General features: G+C 41.2%; 2 protein-coding genes across 2 annotated transcripts; both read right to left on the bottom strand.

Moving 5' to 3' along the window:
- Nucleotides 1–406: 406 nt before the first annotated feature.
- Nucleotides 407–6904, bottom strand: dnttip2 (deoxynucleotidyltransferase, terminal, interacting protein 2). Its single transcript, XM_083969557.1, has 7 exons — nucleotides 6818–6904; nucleotides 3907–5921; nucleotides 2808–2946; nucleotides 2486–2581; nucleotides 2124–2288; nucleotides 1815–1924; nucleotides 407–968 (listed from the first exon to the last, which is right to left on the bottom strand). Exons 1-7 carry the CDS (start codon nucleotides 6890–6892, stop codon nucleotides 872–874), a joined length of 2697 nt encoding a protein of 898 aa, XP_083825683.1. The 5' UTR covers nucleotides 6893–6904; the 3' UTR covers nucleotides 407–871.
- Nucleotides 6905–7336: 432 nt separating this feature from the next.
- On the bottom strand, nucleotides 7337–13402 carry gclm (glutamate-cysteine ligase, modifier subunit). Its single transcript, XM_083969822.1, has 7 exons — nucleotides 13022–13402; nucleotides 11533–11595; nucleotides 10217–10301; nucleotides 9778–9834; nucleotides 9471–9673; nucleotides 9217–9331; nucleotides 7337–8614 (listed from the first exon to the last, which is right to left on the bottom strand). The coding sequence occupies exons 1-7, from the start codon at nucleotides 13163–13165 to the stop codon at nucleotides 8445–8447; spliced, it is 837 nt and encodes a 278-aa protein (XP_083825948.1). The 5' UTR covers nucleotides 13166–13402; the 3' UTR covers nucleotides 7337–8444.
- Between the last annotated feature and the right edge of the window lie 4294 nt (nucleotides 13403–17696).

The following is a 17696-nucleotide window of genomic DNA, read 5'->3' as shown; positions in this document are numbered from 1 at the left end:
CTCATATTTAGGCATATTTAAAAATGATTCCATTAAAAATTGTGTATAAATTTAGTTTGCCTTTTAAATATTATTTGTAGTGATACAGTTATAAAAATTAACCCAGCTATTTTATAACCATTCATGAAGTCATGTCCGAACATGCTGTCCTAATTTCAACTAGTGTCACCTTCAGTTCATCCTTCACTCATTCTGCTTTATCTTTACACTCATTTTGTTTCCTGTATTTCAGCCAAAGCTTATTAAACAATCACTTTTTTAAAACTCTGGTTCTCCCTCATTTCTGTGCTTGTTTTTAACAATTATGAATAACAGTGTGTAAAAATGTTTACAAAAGTGACGTTGACATGGTCTGAACTCATCATCTTTGTACAACACATTCTAATAATAAACACTCATTTCTTTTTTGTCATGTTACCTTGTCATTTCAAACCCATTACAAACATCGTTGCCAGCCAAGAAAAATATTTTAATTATTTGATCCATGTATTCTTTTTGAATGACAGATTACTGCACAGCAAAACAGAGGTCTATGTGATTAAAAATCAGTTTTAGTTGTAAATAGAAGCAGCAAGTACACCATATTTACTAATAACTGTACAAAATAAGACTTTTTTTTTTTTACATCACTCTTACTGAATCCACTCGACTCCTATCATAATTTTCAAACAAGAAACAGACAGCTCCTTCATGCAGACATAAACTCAATCCACCTTTATAGATGAAGAGGAATGATTGAAAGGGATTCAGTAAAGCTTGTTATCTAGTAACAAAATATGACTGATGCTCTCTGATCATCAACAACAACCCAGCCCCTTGTTGAAGAGCTGGAGTTGATACCAGTGTCTGAAAATCCACAAAGTCTTCAGATTTACTTCTTATGGAATTTATTCTTCTTCTTGTTCCTCTTGCCAGCTCCCTTCGCCGCTCTCTCTGCCTGAATGTTCTGGTATTTCTTTTTGTTGTTGCTGGTAAGAAAAGATGAAAATAGATGTTATGTTTGATTGTTCCTCAGATCCTTTGAATCAACTTTAAAAAATGCAGTGTCGGTGTGTTTATACAACATATTTCTATATTAGGTTATTGAAAATACTTCAATGATGCCACAACAGTGTAAAACTTTATAATAATAAACAGATCCAGGCCCCTTCTCTGAAACAAACCACACTAATGATGCAGTACATCCACACACTAGATACACCTGACATTATACTGCAGACCAAACTAACAACAACACTGTGTTGCTCACACAGCCCAAGCTCAAGCTGCTGTACTGTTACACCGTGTCCTCTGACCTGTCAGATTCAGTGACATGGTGAGGAAATTCAACTGTGCAAGTTGACACTGGTTAGAAAAACAGTGATGGTAAAAATATTTCAAGCATGTAACACAGTGACACTGGTGCCCTGTATATCACTGTCACATTTCTCAACATTTCACCTGTAAATGTTTTAATCTCTTCGCTTCACATTTTGATCTATAATGTTTCAGGATCAATATTGAGGATTGTACCCAATAGACATGAGCAGTATCTGTCTCGTTATTTGCTTCGACAGCTAAATATGATCAAAGTGTTAATGTAGACCATATATGTGCTGCTCTTTAGTCCACTTATACTCGTGTTGCTAACCTATGTGCTATGTGGTAAATTATTACTTTAAACAGGAGCTTTCATTTGAAGCGAGAGACAAATTGAGAGGCAAAACCTTCCTGAAGACACGGTGTCTTCGGTGTCCAGTGGACATGGAAACCTCGGCAGAGATGTGGCATGATCAGCTGCATGTGTTGGTGTTTGTCTGTGCGACTCCACTTACTGTCTGAACTCAGCATCAGCCAGCAGCTCCTCCACCATGGTTCTCTTCCTCGCCTTCTTGGGAATGCGAGAATGATAAAAGTCCACTGGATTGTCCACCACTGTGCCAACCTGGTTCGAAACACACAAACATACATGAAGAAGAAACAAGACAAATTCAGGAGGATGGCAGATCATATTTTTGCCATTTCTGCAGTTTTTAATATACAAACATCTGCTGAAAAGTTTAATTTGAACATTGAAAAATAAACATTTAGAACCATGTCTCCAAATATGAAGATTTGTGTGTGTGTGTGTTTTTTTTCCTGACCTGAAAATACTTGGGAAAACCATCACGGTCGTTTTTCTTGTAGAACCTCTTTGGGTCCATGGAGCCTCTCATCTTCAGGACTTGGAGGTCTCCTTTCAGCTCCTGAGTGACCTCGGGGGCCTTCATATTAAACCAACCGTCTCCTGTTGATTTGGCCCTCTCTTCCTGTGAAACACAACCACTTCAGTCATTTCAGATTCTTTTTAAAATATTATGGTTGCACAGACTTGGGATATAAACTGCCAGGGTTATTAAGTATTGATGCGTACATGTTGGGCAGTAGAACTGATTTCACAGACGATTTATGATAGCAGTGATTAACAGAAAATCTATAAAACGGAGCGTTACAGCGCAGAACTTACTCTGCGTTTCTGTTTTAAGGCTTGCTTGGATTCGCTGTATGGAGGCACCGCATCCTTCTTTTCAAAGTCAGGTCCAATCACACTTTTCTTCATCACCTGGGAACCACAAGATAAACTTTCATCAAATGCAAAGACACCAAACTCTGTCAACACTTCACTGCTTAGAAATAAAAGGACAAAGTCAAAATGAATTGGGAGGCAACCCATAAATAACAGTCTCAGGTGTTATTGGATTTATAAAAGTAACTAATTACAGTTCATTATTAATTCTGCATCACCAATCACCTTCAAGGGGAAAAACAGAAATCAATCACATATTTACCTCATCTTGGATCTTCTTTTCCTTTAGTTTCTGCAGCGAGCTGGAGACAGGTTTTGATTTGCTGCCATCAAAATTGATGTATAAACCCCCGAGCTCCTTCACTCTGATGCCGGGGTCAATGCGGCTGGACATCTCTTTCCTGAAACAAATTGGCACAGAGAAAATTCCTCAGGAGGAGCAGTCATGTCTCATTTCTCACCTCGGCACGCCGTTATAATAATGAAATATAATGATGGTGTGTCTGAGGAGTGTGGGTGCACTGTCTGTATGAACTCAGCATTTAACCAGAAGATTGGCATTTTCCTTTTTGTCATCCAAGCCCATAAAAAGCCCCCAAACAACAAATGAACTTCCTCCTACTAGCAAATGTTGTCTGTGTATCTTGAGTCTTATTCCTCTGTGCTATGGAGCTCCTGTCTTGTCTCTAAAGATTGTTTACAAAAAATGAAATTTCATTGTGACCTGTTTTTAAAGATGTAATTGTTTATGATAATGGATTTAGAGCCGAGAGCCACAGACTTAAAAGGCCGCAACAAGTTAGGAGACATCAATTCTCAGTTGGTTTTGGTCGTTTGGAGGATTTGCTGAGACAAAATACACTTATTCACTTTCCTACCAAGAATTTGATAAGACGACACCATTTTCCTGTCTATCCCTTGAATACGTAATTGAGGCCTACATGAGAATATCAATTTGTGGTTTTGTGTGGGACTATTTCTTGGCCGAGCGCAGAGTTTTCTTGAACTTTTACCAGCAGAGAATCCAGGAGGTTATTGTGATATATAAGCACGAGTTTGTGAGCTTAAATGTGGTCTAGGTTTGTTTGATTTTGTTGTGCCAATCAGCTTCTGGTTGGATCTAAACACTCTGACAGGTGTGAGTGGTGTTGATCTTCTCATCTTACTCTCAGTTAAAAAAGAATTAAAAAGAAAAAGAAAACAAGCTGGGAAAGTCTATTCATGAAACGTTAAACTATTCCCCTCAGCAGCAGGACATTGCTTACAGACTGTTGCAGACTCAACATTAACATTATCTCTCTTGTATGTGTGTTCCTGGGCGAATGAACCAATCGCAGGCCGTCACCTTCTCATACACTTACAGCTGAGGATTTCGACTCCAGAAGAGGAGCTTTGCATCATCGTCGTCGTCGTCGTCCCCTTCCTCATCCACAAACTCGTCTTCGCCCTCCTCCTGTTCAGCCTCTTTGCTCTTGGCCTCCTCCTCCTCCTCCTGCTCGGCCGGTCTCTCCCTGTAGTAATCTTCATCGGCCTCTTCTCCTGGTCGTGTGTCAATCATAAACAGTCCGTCAACTGGAACAGCTGCTGCTCCTGACTTCTTAGAAGGCCCTCCTCTTTCCTCCTCCTCCTCCTCCTCCTCCTCTTCTTCCCCATCAACATCGCTCTCTTCATCCTCATCATCGCTGCTGTCCAGAAGGCTTATCACTTTTGTTTTGTTGACGATGACATCTTTAGGTTCCTGTTCGGACTCAGAATCCACCGTGATCTTGTGTTGCTGGCTGGATGTCACCTGTATGGACTTGACCTGGTGGACCTCGCCGGAGCCGACCACCTGCTGAGCGTCCGTGTTCAGGGGGATGACTTCTATTTTTTCCTCCACGCTGGGCTGGGTTTCCATGACTGCATCCTCATCCTCAGCTTTGTCTTCCTGTGATGAGGGGGCGTCCACGTCAGCCACCTCCATCGCCTCACCCTTCTCCTCGGTGATTTCAGGAGCCTTCTCACATACTGTTACTGTAACTGATTGGCAAGGCTTTAATGGCTCTGCCGGCTGGATCCCTTCCTGCATCACTTCCATCTCTGAGGTGTCCTCGTCTTTATTTTCAGCAGACTGCTCCTCCTGCTGGTCCCTGACCATCACTGCAGGCTCACTGACGACTACATCCTCTTCGGCCTCTTTTGATGTGAGATCAGCATTATTCACATCCTCTTTTTCTTCTAGTGTTTGGCTCTGTTGCTCCTCCAACAGTGTGCAGTCTGCATCCTCAGCGATCACTGTGCTCTCTAACCTAGAGTCATTCAGTGACCTGTCGTCTTCAGGCGGCTCTCCTGATTTTTCTAGAACGACGTAAAGGTCTTTGACCGCAGAGCCTCGACTGCTGTTCCACGAGCCTGTGCGGCTGCTGCAGGGAGTTCCTCTGGCTCTTGTGGAGCAGGGGCTGCCCATTGGGGAATGCACGTCTGTTAGATCAGAGTCTGAGTCCATGGGTTTGGGACCTGTGGGCTGGGCCTTGCCCCGTCTGCGAGTAGCTATACTGTAAGTGGGCCCAGACTCAAATCCTTCAGACTCACAAGATGGGGGCTCGCTGCCTTCCACACCGGCCGATGCCTTCTTTCGTGTTGACCTCGTCTGTCGAGTGGTCGGAGCAGGGGAGCCGGAGCGCTCAGAGGACTCATCTAAGTGTATGGGGATGGGATTCGTTTGCCTTCTGGATTTGGCAGCTCTGCGGGTGGTGGACTTAGAAACTTCAGCTCCTGAGACACCGGATACGCAGCTGTCAGCGTCTGAGACCTCAGAGTCCTCCGTTTGTTTGGCAGAAGATCTGGTGCGAGTTTTTCTCTGACTTCTGGTGACTCTCTTGGTTTCGGACACCACAGGGGTGCAGGACTCTGTCTCCGGCACCTGGTCCACTTTGACGTCTTCAGCCCCAGTACTAACTTGGTCAGACGTTTGAGGCGCGGTCTTCCTCCTCGTGCTGCGGCGACTAGCCTGGCCAGCTCTGGATGCAGATACTGCAGAAGAGCATGACTCCACCTCAGATATCTCCTCATCTTCCCGACTGCTTGCCACAGGAGGCTGTCTCCTCCTACGTCTGCTGCCAGTCACTGGTGGCTCCATGTCGGACAGCGCAGAGCAGCAGGACTCCAGATCCGATACGTCTCCTTCGTGGGTAGAGCCCACTGGTGTGCAGGGCTGCTCTGGACTGTGTAGTCTGGAAGCTCTGGCGCATCTTTTTAACAAGGGGGTCTGTGGAGATCCTGGAGCTTCTCCCTCGCTTTTCTCAAGCAGGCTGCTGGCCTCCGTGAGGACCTGAGGGGCAGCGTTGTCTGCCTCTTTAGCAGAGCTCCTGGTTCTCCGACCAGTGGAAGGAGTGGCCTGTGTGGCAGAAAGAAGATAAAGTCAGTGAGGATGGTGGTTCGAGAGCAAAATGTATACCAACAGAGACCAAACTGACAATCTATTACTGAATACTGGGGACTACTATCCGCTGTTTTCCAATATACATATCGTGTGTTTTTTAGCAAAACCAAGTAGAAGCCAAGTCATATTGTGGGGCCATGAACTACTTTACTAGTGATAGCAGACTGCTGGATAAGATCTTAACTTAACATTGGCAGACTGGCTGCGTGCAATACAAGTTTTTATTTATTACAAACTCATATTAGACTAAATAACAACCTATATAACTTAGATAATACATTATTTTTCATTACATATTAATTAGCCTACTCTGCACAGTGCATTCAGATTGTCTGAACCTTATAAGTTCGTCCATCTGCATGTTTCTGCAACAGCTCTGACGACCTTAAGCCAGTAGATATTAGAGGAGGCTTGCTCTTGATTTTACAACAGGTGTGAAGGTAAACACATAACTCTAAATAGAAACTTTCGTCAGTTTGCAACAGGATCTGAAAACGTCTCATCTGATTTTAGTGGCTGTTTAAAAGTCAATGAACATAACGTTAGTGCGAGCACAGCTGAGTCAAGAAGAGTTTATCCTGAGATTCACTTTATCTCGAGATGAACAGCTGCATTTCAGCTTGTTAATTAGACTTTAATATATAGTTTTGTCTCCATTAAACAAAAACACCAACATCAACAACACCCAAACATTTACAAACTCTGCTCTGCTCAGAGTTTGGCTCATACTGTCCACGTGTGTCCACTCGCCACGCAGCTACCACGTGACAGGCTTCATTCACCTCGGACTGAACCTTTATACAATCCCACAACTTCAACACATCTAATTGTCCAATGTCTTTCTCACGTACCGGGACATCGGAAGACTGGTCGGGGTCTGTTTTCTCTGGATAAGTCACGCGTACCCCTCTCCTGGTGGCCACCATCTTGTTCGCTGCTGCCGCCCGCTGCTGCTGCTGCTGCGCTCTCACTTCCGGTGTGAAGGCTAGACTCGACTAATCGATTCCACTCACCGAAATGATACAGGCCTGAGCAGTCGAGCGCAGAGCTGTGATGTATCAGTATATTCAGTATCAAAATGTTAGATTGTTATTTACGGCGTTATATTATATTTACGTTGCACCTCTGTCTATATATGTAGGACCCCAAGAAGAATAGTCGCTGATGGGGATCCATAATAATAAACTAAACTAAACTCACAGCAAAGAGATGCAAAATGTTCGCAGACACTGAAGAAAGAAAAACAAAATTACATCCCTCCAAGGATACACTGAATACACAAAATGTCACATACTGTCCAGGTTTTAAAACAATTTGCACCAGTTTTAAAGTAAAGTGAACATGTATTTAATCATTTTAATAAAGCCAATTCATGATATACAGATATATGACAACATTAAATATGTTTACAGTACAACAGAAAATTTGTCTTCATGAGATGGACCCTGTCTGGAAAAACAAGCACGGTTCATAAATAAAAACTTCTTCCTCAGAGTAAACGATTTCTCTTATCTCCTTGCCACAGTGAGTTTTCAGTGTTATAATAACAACATATATATGACAACATCTGCCTTATATTTTTGTTAATCTCAAAATATTGCTGTATTTTCAAATGAATCTCATGAGCATGGGGGGAATATTTCATTGCATCGTCGAAAAGAGCTCATGGTTAGAAAAAAAGCATGATAAAATAAAGTTATATACTCGCAAAGTTTTACCAGTTAAAGTCTAATTCAATCTGCATCATAAAATAAACATCTCATATGTAGTTGGGTTTGAGTTAGTGCATCATTTTCTCAATTGTGGAATGCAAATGTTATTATATACAGCAGGGACAACTGAAACTGAGTAATATCAAACTTTTTTTCATAGAACATGGGTTTGATTTCACCTTTCAAAATGTTTGGAATAATTCAGAACTAAAAACAAGACACTTCTAACTTTTTCTTTTGCTTTACCTTTCACAATCTTTTCACTCGATCCTACACGTTTAAAGCTTGATTCACACAAACACAGTGAAGACGAAGCAGGTATGAGGATAGAAGGTTTCGAAGATGAGAGGCACTTCACATCAGAACAAGGTTAGGGAACCTTCACACAGGATCAGAGTTAAGAACAGCCGCTAGAGTACTGATTAACAGATGATCAACCTCCACACTGGTCATGGTGAGAGCTGCCGTCTGTGAAACTCTCAATTTCACAGTTTTTTCTCTCAAAACTGACACTGGGGTTGATCTTGCATGTTCATTTCCTATTTTGATCTCACTGAGATGATGGCAATGAATCCTGCATTTGTTAGACTAAACAAATCAAACATGAAGATGAAACCCTGCCTGTAAAGATAAAACAATTACTTCAAGACTCATTTTGATTGGCAGCATCCAGTATTCAAAGCTGTTACTTTGCATGTTGTGTATGTGAATGGAAAAAAGGAGGAAAATGGCTTCATCCCTGTGTCTTCTTCTCTGATGAGGTGTGCTAGGGGGCTGCCTTCCGTGCGCTGACAAGGTAGCCCTTAGACTTGATGATGCCCCTGCTCTTGACAATAATGGAGTAGCGCAGGACCCACTCCAGCCTCCAGTCAGCCATTTTCAGGTCCTGTGTTCCCTCCTGCATCGCCTCCTGGAAGGTGGCTGCTGACATCAGCTCTGAGGGCAGAGGCAGAGGGAATGTGAACTACTGTAGGCACCTTTTCCTTTGCCCTTAAAATGAAAACCACTGATGCTGCAGCTAACCCTTTATTAATCTATTATTTATTTTATTCTATTTCATTTATTTATAATAAAAAAACAATTGGACAGAAAAAGCTTTTAAATGCTAAGGCTGTTGTTTTTCCTGTAATATTCGATAACACTGTTGTTATCAAAACAGTTCCTATGTATCTTTGCCCCAAAACTCAACTGTATAAAGTAAATCTTAATTTGTATACTATCATCTTTTTTTAAAGTATGCAAAGCCATGCAAATGTTACTAAAACTGGAGTAACCATGGATTAATACAGATTAGAGTACTAGTAAGGATTATTATTAATAGGCAATGAGAATGACTCAAAAAAGTAGAATCCATTGTTGGTTTTGGTCTTTTGTGAATCCCAAACAGAACATCAAGCTTAGTCTTATTGTGTAACCAAGAGTTAAGAGTGCTTGATCTGAGAGACACACTCAACAATGTAATTATAATAAGGTTCAGGTCTGGATTGATACCAAAAATCCACTGAACCAATCTGACTGGCAGAAGAAGTTTCATTTACCCTTGGGATCATTGTGTGTGAGTAGCTGGATGTCAAACTCCTTAGCGAAGGCTGTCAGGTCCGGAGGCATCACGCAGCAGGAGGCCAGGTTTACCTGGTTGCTGCTGGGCTTCACCTGGTCCAAGAGAGGGAACATGGTCAGTGACTGGCATCAACACAGAAAACAGCCCTGAGACAACAGAGAAGCTGCCATCCTGCCATAATGTCAGCAGTCAACATCAGTGCTAACTCTGATACACAAGTTTCCCACTGACCTGAGCCCAGTTGTAGAGCTGCTCCAGCAGATCTTTGTCCAGGTCAGAGGTGCCGATGGCAGCAATCCGCTGGCTCCTAACCAGAGTCTCCAGCTCCTCCCAGGCTGGCTGAAGGTGAGCCAGAGTTTGGCTGTCACCCTCCTGGAGTCCAGGTGGTGCTATAATAACAGAGTCGAGCTGGGACACTGCCAGTGTCTGGCAGGCTGGTGACGAGACACAAACAGAGCTGTAGCACGTGTAGAGATCAAATCAAAAGAAGCTTCACATCAGTTGTGATTTTAAAAAAGGTAGATTAATCTTAACTCACCCATTTCCACTGCGTCTCTGATTGAGGACTGACCCGACTCACAGAGGAAGAGCTTGACTGAAAGAACAAAGCAACCATAAACATCTCGTCCCCCACATATTGTCATTGTTTTTAAATAATTTATTACTCATTACTCACTTAATACATTTATTTATTCTTCATTCAACCAGTCATTAAGAAGGGCTGTGTTCAATCGGCCAAGGACTGAATTTTCTTTACAAATGATTTGGTGAGAGGTCCTTTGAGAAGGTGAGGTAAATAAAAGAAAACTTCTGTGACTCTAAGGTTAACAGATAATTTCCAGTAATTCACACATTTATCCAGTGTACACCAAAGTTCTGTTTGACTGGGATTAGTAAATATTTATTCAACTAACTAAAAAAACGTTCCACTGTAGACTTCATATTCCTTTTACAAACTCCAAGAAAGCAGTACTGACCTGAAACCTTCACCTCCTCCCTCTCCTCAGGTGTGATAGCATCTGTTTCCTGGGGAATGGAGCAGTCCAGTGTATCTGGAAACTCCTAATGGACAGGGACAACACTTTAACTAGGAGTACCGGTATATGTAATATAAACACCCATCCGTATAGCTATACTTAAAAGTGAAGAGTAAACTTCGACAGGAGAGAGCCACAATGCTTGAATGATAAGTGGCATCTGCTGTGCTAGGGGGAGCATCGGTGCCACAGAAAATCAGCTCCCATTTTAAATCTCATGAAGACAGAAGAGTTTTCTCCACCTCACAGGTTGCAATATATTGCAATCCAAGTCTGAAACGCTCCCTTTGGTGCTGTTGTCACTGTCTGGTACTACCATTTAAGTGATATAGACACGTAACTACCTCTGAGCTGGTAAAGTTTCTGTTGTGACTTCAACATAACAGGGGCTGTGCTTATTTAGATATGATACAAATGTGTTAAATATTAATCAGACTTGAATAATGCTGTGCATGTCTGACAGAGGATTAGTACAGCAGGACACACACACTCAAACATGTTGAACTTTTTTTTTCCCTGCAGGGGATGTGTCTTATAAGCTTTGTATTTTCAAGTATTTAAGACCCCAGAGTTCAAACCTCCCCCATCCCCCTGTGAATCCAGTGGGCGTGGTGATAGAAGCTGAAGCAGATTAGCTGAGCCTAGCAAAAACAGCCGGAGCAGGGGTGTGTTCAGCAGAAACGATCGGCCACTACATTGGATCCTGCAGCCTTTTAAAATTTGAGTTCAAGATTTTCGAAACATTTTAGTGCGATGAAAGCGAATTCTCCTATGGCTTCCATTGTATAGAAATCATACCACAGCTAATGGACAAAAAACTTTTCTGAGTACTTTTTTTTCCCTTTTACCCCCACCCTCACCTACCAGCCAGCCCTACAGACAGACGCACATTTGGAATGGCGCCTTTGGCAACCAGCACTGCATGAACATTCATCATGACAGCTTCTTTTCAGTCAGCCTAAAGGCATCCTTTGATGTCCATCTCTATAGTCATTTCATTTTCCTAAGCACTGGAATCCTTCTGCCCGACAGCGTTGAAGCACGTTGTTGTGTAACTGCAGGTCTGGCCACAACTGTCGATGCAAATACTATTGTGTTCATTTCTCACCATGATAACGACATATATGCAAAACTGGGAGACACTGTGTTTTTTTACTATTTGGAGAGACTGGATTAGGTGAATTACTGCACTCCCACGAAAAGAAACCAGCAGTTGCTGCATGAAAACATCAAGATAACTATAAATGTTTCCCCACCTTGAGTGGCTCCTTTGTTGTGGAAAACCAGTCAGTCAGTGTGGCTCGAATGCAGTCTTGAAGCTGGAAAACAAATAGAAAAACATGACGTCAAATTAAAATCCAGTTGAAACACCCCTGAAACTCAGTCGAGGCCGAGAGCTTTTTATTCACAGCAAATTCCACACTAGCATCTTGTGTGTCTTAGTGCATTATAAACAATGAAAAATCAGTTAGATAATAATTCATAATGTCGGTTTTACATCATGACTCCAAGTGTGGAACGAGGCGGGAAGTTAAGACAAGTTTAAGCACCAGTGAAAGTTAGAAACTATTTATGAAAGGATAAGAATAGGGTGTGTGTGTCAGTAGTTTAAGAGGTGTGTTAAGGCGGAAATACAAATAGTATGGAGCCATATAATTAATGACAATACAGAGTTATCTTCCCTAAGGCTGATTTATTTTTACTTGAATGGTAGAAATTGGCTGACATTGCATAATGTGTTACTTATGGTATAATTACATATTTCAAATATCTGATAGTTTAATTACTAATTACTAATCTAATGTGTCATGACTGCAAGTTCTTGAAAAGGAGGAAGAACTGCAAGAGGAGATGAATGTATGTTATAACCATGTCTCAAACTGTTTCTACATGAATATAATTACAGTCTATTAGAAGAATTTAAATGGTATGTATAATCTCTAAAGCAGTTGTCAAAAAAGTGACATATCTGACCAGCTCCTCCCAGGAAAAAGGCGGGTCACCTGCATATGACGAATGCAAACATATATTCAGTCAGATGTTTTGATAAACTAGTTCTATTAACTATGCAGTTTTACTGTTTAATATTACTGCGTTAATACTGAATATTACTGAAGCAATGTGTCAGCTGAGAGACAACGAGGTAATTTTAAATGAAAAAAGTTTTACTTTTAATGCCAAACTTGTTTAACTCAATAATGTGGACTGTATTTTGAGAGGTGGCTCGTCGACACCGTCATGGCTAGGACGGAAAACAAACACGGTGTCAGTGCAGCACCTGACTGCAGGTGATGTAGATCACCTGTCCCGGTCTGGTTTCATGTCAATAGCCTCAAACAATCACTCATCACCGGCTACTGTCTGTGAACCAGTCGCCTCAGGCTGGACCATAAAGTTACTTCATACCTTTCTACACATTAACATGACACACTTGGACTGCTGAGCTAGTCCACTTTAGCTTAGATACACTTCTTCTCCAACTACAAACCTCGACAAAGTATCATAATAATTGAAATATGTCGTATAAAAAATAATTCCCGACTTTTTCCCCCATCTTTGAAAAACGACTGATAACGTTACAACTCATTACTCACATTTTATTATCAGTTAACACACACTGATATCACTTGCTGGTTAAATATTCAGCCAGGTAGCCTCACATTAACTTGTAGGCTAAGCTAATAAGCTACCACGGTGAGTGAACTGAGAAGTAGCCGTGTTTACGTGTGTCGGACGCGGTCTCACCTCCTCGCTGGGAGAGCCGGGACATTTCTTTTTCAGCCGGCTCCGGTTCACTAGGTTCCCGGTGTGGAGCCGGAGCGTCTTGGCGTGGCTCAACAACATCTTCGCCTCGGTGCTGCTGGCGGTGTCGGTGTTTTGAGGATCCATGTGCTTCCCCCCCCCCTCAGTAGCTAGCTCTCAAGTTGCTAAGTTACAGTGTCTGGTGAGATGAAAATATGTGGCCGCAGAGCAGGTGCTTCAGTCGGTCGCTGACCTGTCCCGCTGTGACTACCGGTCCGCTACCGTCTAATATAGCTGCTACTACTGTACAACCCCCGCAACTATTACAAAAATGATGTAGTCAGGATGACTTGCACTCGGTGTTGACTTGACTTGCTGGTTTGGTTGGTGGTGGTTGCTTAGTGGCTGTTATGAAGGCAAGCCGGCCGGTGACGCCCACATGGAGGTGTCGGTGATTGTCCGGTAAAACCTGGTCAGGATTTACGTGTAGTCACGGACCGACCGTATCCACGCAACTGGACGGGATCACTGGACGGGATCTGCACACTGCGGCGCTACCTGTTCTGGCCGCTAGATGGAACCGCAGTGCTTCTAATTATCTCGTGTTGGTTAATTCACTTCTTTGTAGAGCTGAGCTGTAAACCTAAACCAAACTAGCTACTACATTTAGCCTACTGACTATTGTAAAAGCAAAGCAAAACAAAACAAAAAAAACATCAGCAAACACTCCACATGTTTCCAGGTAAATAAAGTGAATTATTTTTATTGATTATTTTATGATGTATGGACATTTTTCATATAGCTACTACAGTCTGGGGTGTGGACTGAATGACCTCCCCACCCAGTTAGTCATTACAGTAACTCATGCTGAGGCAGCAAAACATGTTTGAAACTCCCAGAACTTTCTGTCAAATTCTAGTCAAGATCTTTGTTTTTTTCCCCAAAGATATGTCAGGTGCCTTTTGGGAACAGATGTTGAACTTTTACTATTTTTCTAGGAACCAGTAGGCTATAGAAACAGAGTCTGGGCTGCAGCTGCAATCAGTAATTATAAAGCTATATAAAAGAATATTTGGAAAGGAGTCAGTTTCCATAATGACTAGTGTTGTTCTTGGTATAGCCCACTTAAAGTAAATGTATTGTTGAATGTGTTTTTATAGTGTGTTATTAATACTTTAATTCAAGTAGCAAAACTGAATGCTTCTTCCATCCCATTCCAATGAACATGTAGACGAGATCACAATACACAAAAATTCATTGACAAGTATAGTATAACTTAACAGCAGCTTAAGAAGTGATAATGACCTCCAGCCCACTAAATGTACAATATTCTGTAGCCTACCTTACTCAAGAAACATTTTGAATACAAGGGTTTTAACGTCTAACAAAGTTGGATCGTGATACTGGTATTTTTGCTTAAGGAAAGAATCTTAAAAGTTCCACAAGGCAGACAGGCGTAATAACTTTGTATTCTTTATTCAGAGGCTGTTTAACATAGTTTTCTTCAATTAAATAGAACTCCTACACTGAACATATTATGACATGCTAAAGCACAAGAGTGAATGATCTTTTGAACAATGGCTGAGTTCCAAAAAGCACAAGTCCTATATTGAGGGTGCCACTGCTGGTATTGACATGCAAAGTCATCATTAGTGTTATATTAGTTACACATGTGTTTAATGGAGTTTTAATGCTCCAATTAAATCTACATTTAAGACGACAGCATGCCAGGCTTTCTTTGCCAAGAGCTATAAGAACTGCACGAACATTTTCAAATAACTAAAAAAAAAAATGTCTTTAACTTGGCTTTTAACCAATCGTCTCTTTTCTCCTATTTTTTGCTGTTAATGTTGTCATTGATTGTTCTCTATTGGCCTGATCTCCCTGCCTTCCCTCCTACCAGAAGCTGCCTTCATCACATTCTGTGCTATAAACTGTTTTCTTACATCTATTGCACATCTGTACGTCCTGGGTGAGGGATCCCTTCTCTGTTGCTCACCCAGTTTTTCCAATTTTTCCTGTTAAAAGGGTTTTCCATGGAGTTTTTCCTCAGTTGATGTGAGGGTCCAAGGGCAGAGGATGTTGTTATGATGCCATGTAAAGCCCTTTGAGACAAACTGTTTGTAAAAAAACGGGCTATACAAATAAAATTGCCTTGCCTTGCCTACTGTTTTTCCATTCTCTATTTCAATTTTCCTTCAACTTGTGTAATTAAGGACTCACTTTTTTTTTACATGTATGCTTTAGTTACCAAAAAATATTACCCAAAGAAGGTAGGCTAATAGTTCCCAGACACCGTCATTTTGTTCCAAGTTTTTCTAGTTGACAATGTTTCTCCAATAAATTTTCACAGGTGTGAGAACTGCTGTGAAGTACATGTGTGCTAAAAGGGACAGGATGTTATTCAAGTTATATACGAGTTTGTGTTTGCATTTGCTGGTCAGTGCTTGTGAAGAACACCTTGACCTCATATAACTTCTCATTTTGTTTTTGGGTGTTCCGGTTGTGTTTTGTTTTTTGTGCATTTTGAGGGGGTCTTCCTGTTTCAGAATGACATTGCCCTGTTAACAAAATAGGTCAGTGAACAAATGTTTTCCCAGACTGCAGTGGAAAATTTTGCCAAGTCTGAACCTCAGTCCCATTCAGTATCTTTATGGACTGGAACTGACTGCAGCCCTGACCTTGTCACCTACAATTAGTACCTGACCTCACTAATGCTCTTGTGGGTGAATGGCAGGAAATTCCAGCCGATAGGTTTCCAAATCTTGAAGAAGTTGTCTTTACTTGAAGAGTATTTGTCCTTTCATTAAGTGGTCAAGTATTAATGTCCAACAAAGCAAGTATGTATGATGTCCCTGCAGTGACTTGATTGGTTTCAGGTATTAATGATAATGTGGTGTCAAATATTGAAACTGAGCAGTGTTGTAAACCAGTGCAGATAAGTGTGTCTACCAAAAGCCAAATATTTTTAAGATGTTTGTGTAAATATTGAAGGATCTATTGATGTTATGGAGATTAATGTGTGACACATTTTATGGCCCCCAAACAATTTCTTCGGAAAACACTTACAACGCTGAGGTTATGTCCTGTGTGTGTGTTTTTGCCAGGAATTTGGAGACTTTAGTAAACAGGAGGTATTTATGTTTTACAGGTATTTTATTGGCAGATTCCAACCTTTTAGATCCAGCATAATGTTGATTAGGATAAAACAAAATGTGTAGAATATATAGATAAAAGGTTCACAATAAACAAAACATATAACTTGCAATATGAAGTCACTTTTTTGTAACTTGTCTTTTTGATAGGAGACATGAGGAATGTCACCCCACAGTAAACTGCATTCACAATTTTAATGTTTCTTCATTTCTGGCTATGACCACGATTTTTCATTCAGTCATTAAGTCCATGCTGGAAACCCCCTCACTTAAGGTGTTATGTTAGCCCCCCAAAACCATGAGGAATCACTCACTAACATGTCAAGCTTATTTGGAGAGTGAAATCACTTTAGAAAACATCTTGTGAGTCTTTCCGGGAACATGATCCTTCCTTTAACCAACCTCAGGCTGTTGTTGTTTTTTTTGCTTGGAGCTTGTTTCAAGTGTCTTTTTTTTTTTTTTTTTACACAAATTCCCATTTCTGAAAAAAGCTCAGAAAATGTTCAAAGGTTTGTTTACTCCCCACCAACCCCACTGCTGCTATTCTAACCAAATACAAAATAAAACTAATATACTTATCAGTTACATAGTTTCATATTTATATGCACTCAGTCGTGCACAACCAATATTAATTAGTTAAAAAAAACATCTCATCTTATCTTTAAGTGGTAACAACAGCTGCAGAGGAAACCAATACTGCACTGATCTTGCTCATTAAATGTAACTTATACATAACAGACGGTCAATAAACTGTGCCTGGGAGGGTGTCACATATCTGAACAACTTTAGTACCATGAGGTCTTTAAAGAAGAAGTTTTCCCACAACTGGAAGACACAGACAAACATAAGAAGAACATCATGTTTCAGTGGCTTCAGTTGAGGTCTGTTGGTTTTTGATATTGCCCTTTGTCTCAGTTGCAGTATTATTCCCATGTCCCTCATCAAAACACACCATTGGTGCATGTTGTATCAGTCATCAACTCGAGCAATGAACAACCCCAGACAGATAGCCCGTAGGGAATAGAGATCATGAGATGCTCGTGTTTCATTTGCCACATGGGACAGTGTGAATTTGTACACTGTGTTGAGGAGGTGTGGTAGGACAGGGTGTTGGGGGGAGGGCAGTTTTCACGTGTTCACTATAAGAGTGCAGAGCCACCGCAAGCTGCACTGGATAAAGACTTTTCCTCCCAGGACACCCAACTGAATGTGAACAGGTAAGTTTCTCAGCATGCTCCCTCATTTTATTCTTGATGCTTTTGTAATGCTGATTTAACAGACATGCTGCAGTGCTCTCCAACTATACCGAGTTAAATAATGTGACAGAAATAGGTGCATTGAGGGGAGTCAGTCATAATTCATCACAAACTCGCCTGGTTTCAGTAAAGCAACACTCAGAACGCTTGAGATGAAACAGCTGCACACAGCTGGGTAACGAGGAATTTTAATGTTTTTAATGAAGGGTCAAAGAGAAAAACCTTTTTCTTTCATAAGAGCACAGATGGGGATTTGTGATGAAGAAC

This window comes from Trachurus trachurus (assembly GCF_905171665.1).
Source record: "Trachurus trachurus genome assembly, chromosome: 4".
Taxonomy (NCBI): domain Eukaryota; kingdom Metazoa; phylum Chordata; class Actinopteri; order Carangiformes; family Carangidae; genus Trachurus; species Trachurus trachurus.
Note: the sequence above shows the minus strand (reverse complement) of the source record. Positions and strands in the feature narration are given on the sequence as shown.

Bases quoted from the DNA above. Each gene is read 5' to 3' on its own strand.
- dnttip2 (XM_083969557.1), bottom strand. From the start codon at position 6,892: ATGGTGGCCACCAGGAGAGGGGTACGCGTGACTTATCCAGAGAAAACA. The intron at 2,947-3,906 runs GTAAGTGTATGA...AATTTGTTTCAG, and splicing joins TGGAGTCGAAATCCTCAGCT to GAAAGAGATGTCCAGCCGCA. The intron at 969-1,814 runs GTAAGTGGAGTC...TTTTCTTACCAG, and splicing joins GCTGATGCTGAGTTCAGACA to CAACAACAAAAAGAAATACC.
- gclm (XM_083969822.1), bottom strand. From the start codon at position 13,165: ATGGATCCTCAAAACACCGACACCGCCAGCAGCACCGAGGCGAAGATG. The intron at 11,596-13,021 runs GTGAGACCGCGT...TTTGTTTTCCAG, and splicing joins CCGGCTCTCCCAGCGAGGAG to CTTCAAGACTGCATTCGAGC. The intron at 8,615-9,216 runs GTAAATGAAACT...CTCTGCCCTCAG, and splicing joins CACACACAATGATCCCAAGG to AGCTGATGTCAGCAGCCACC.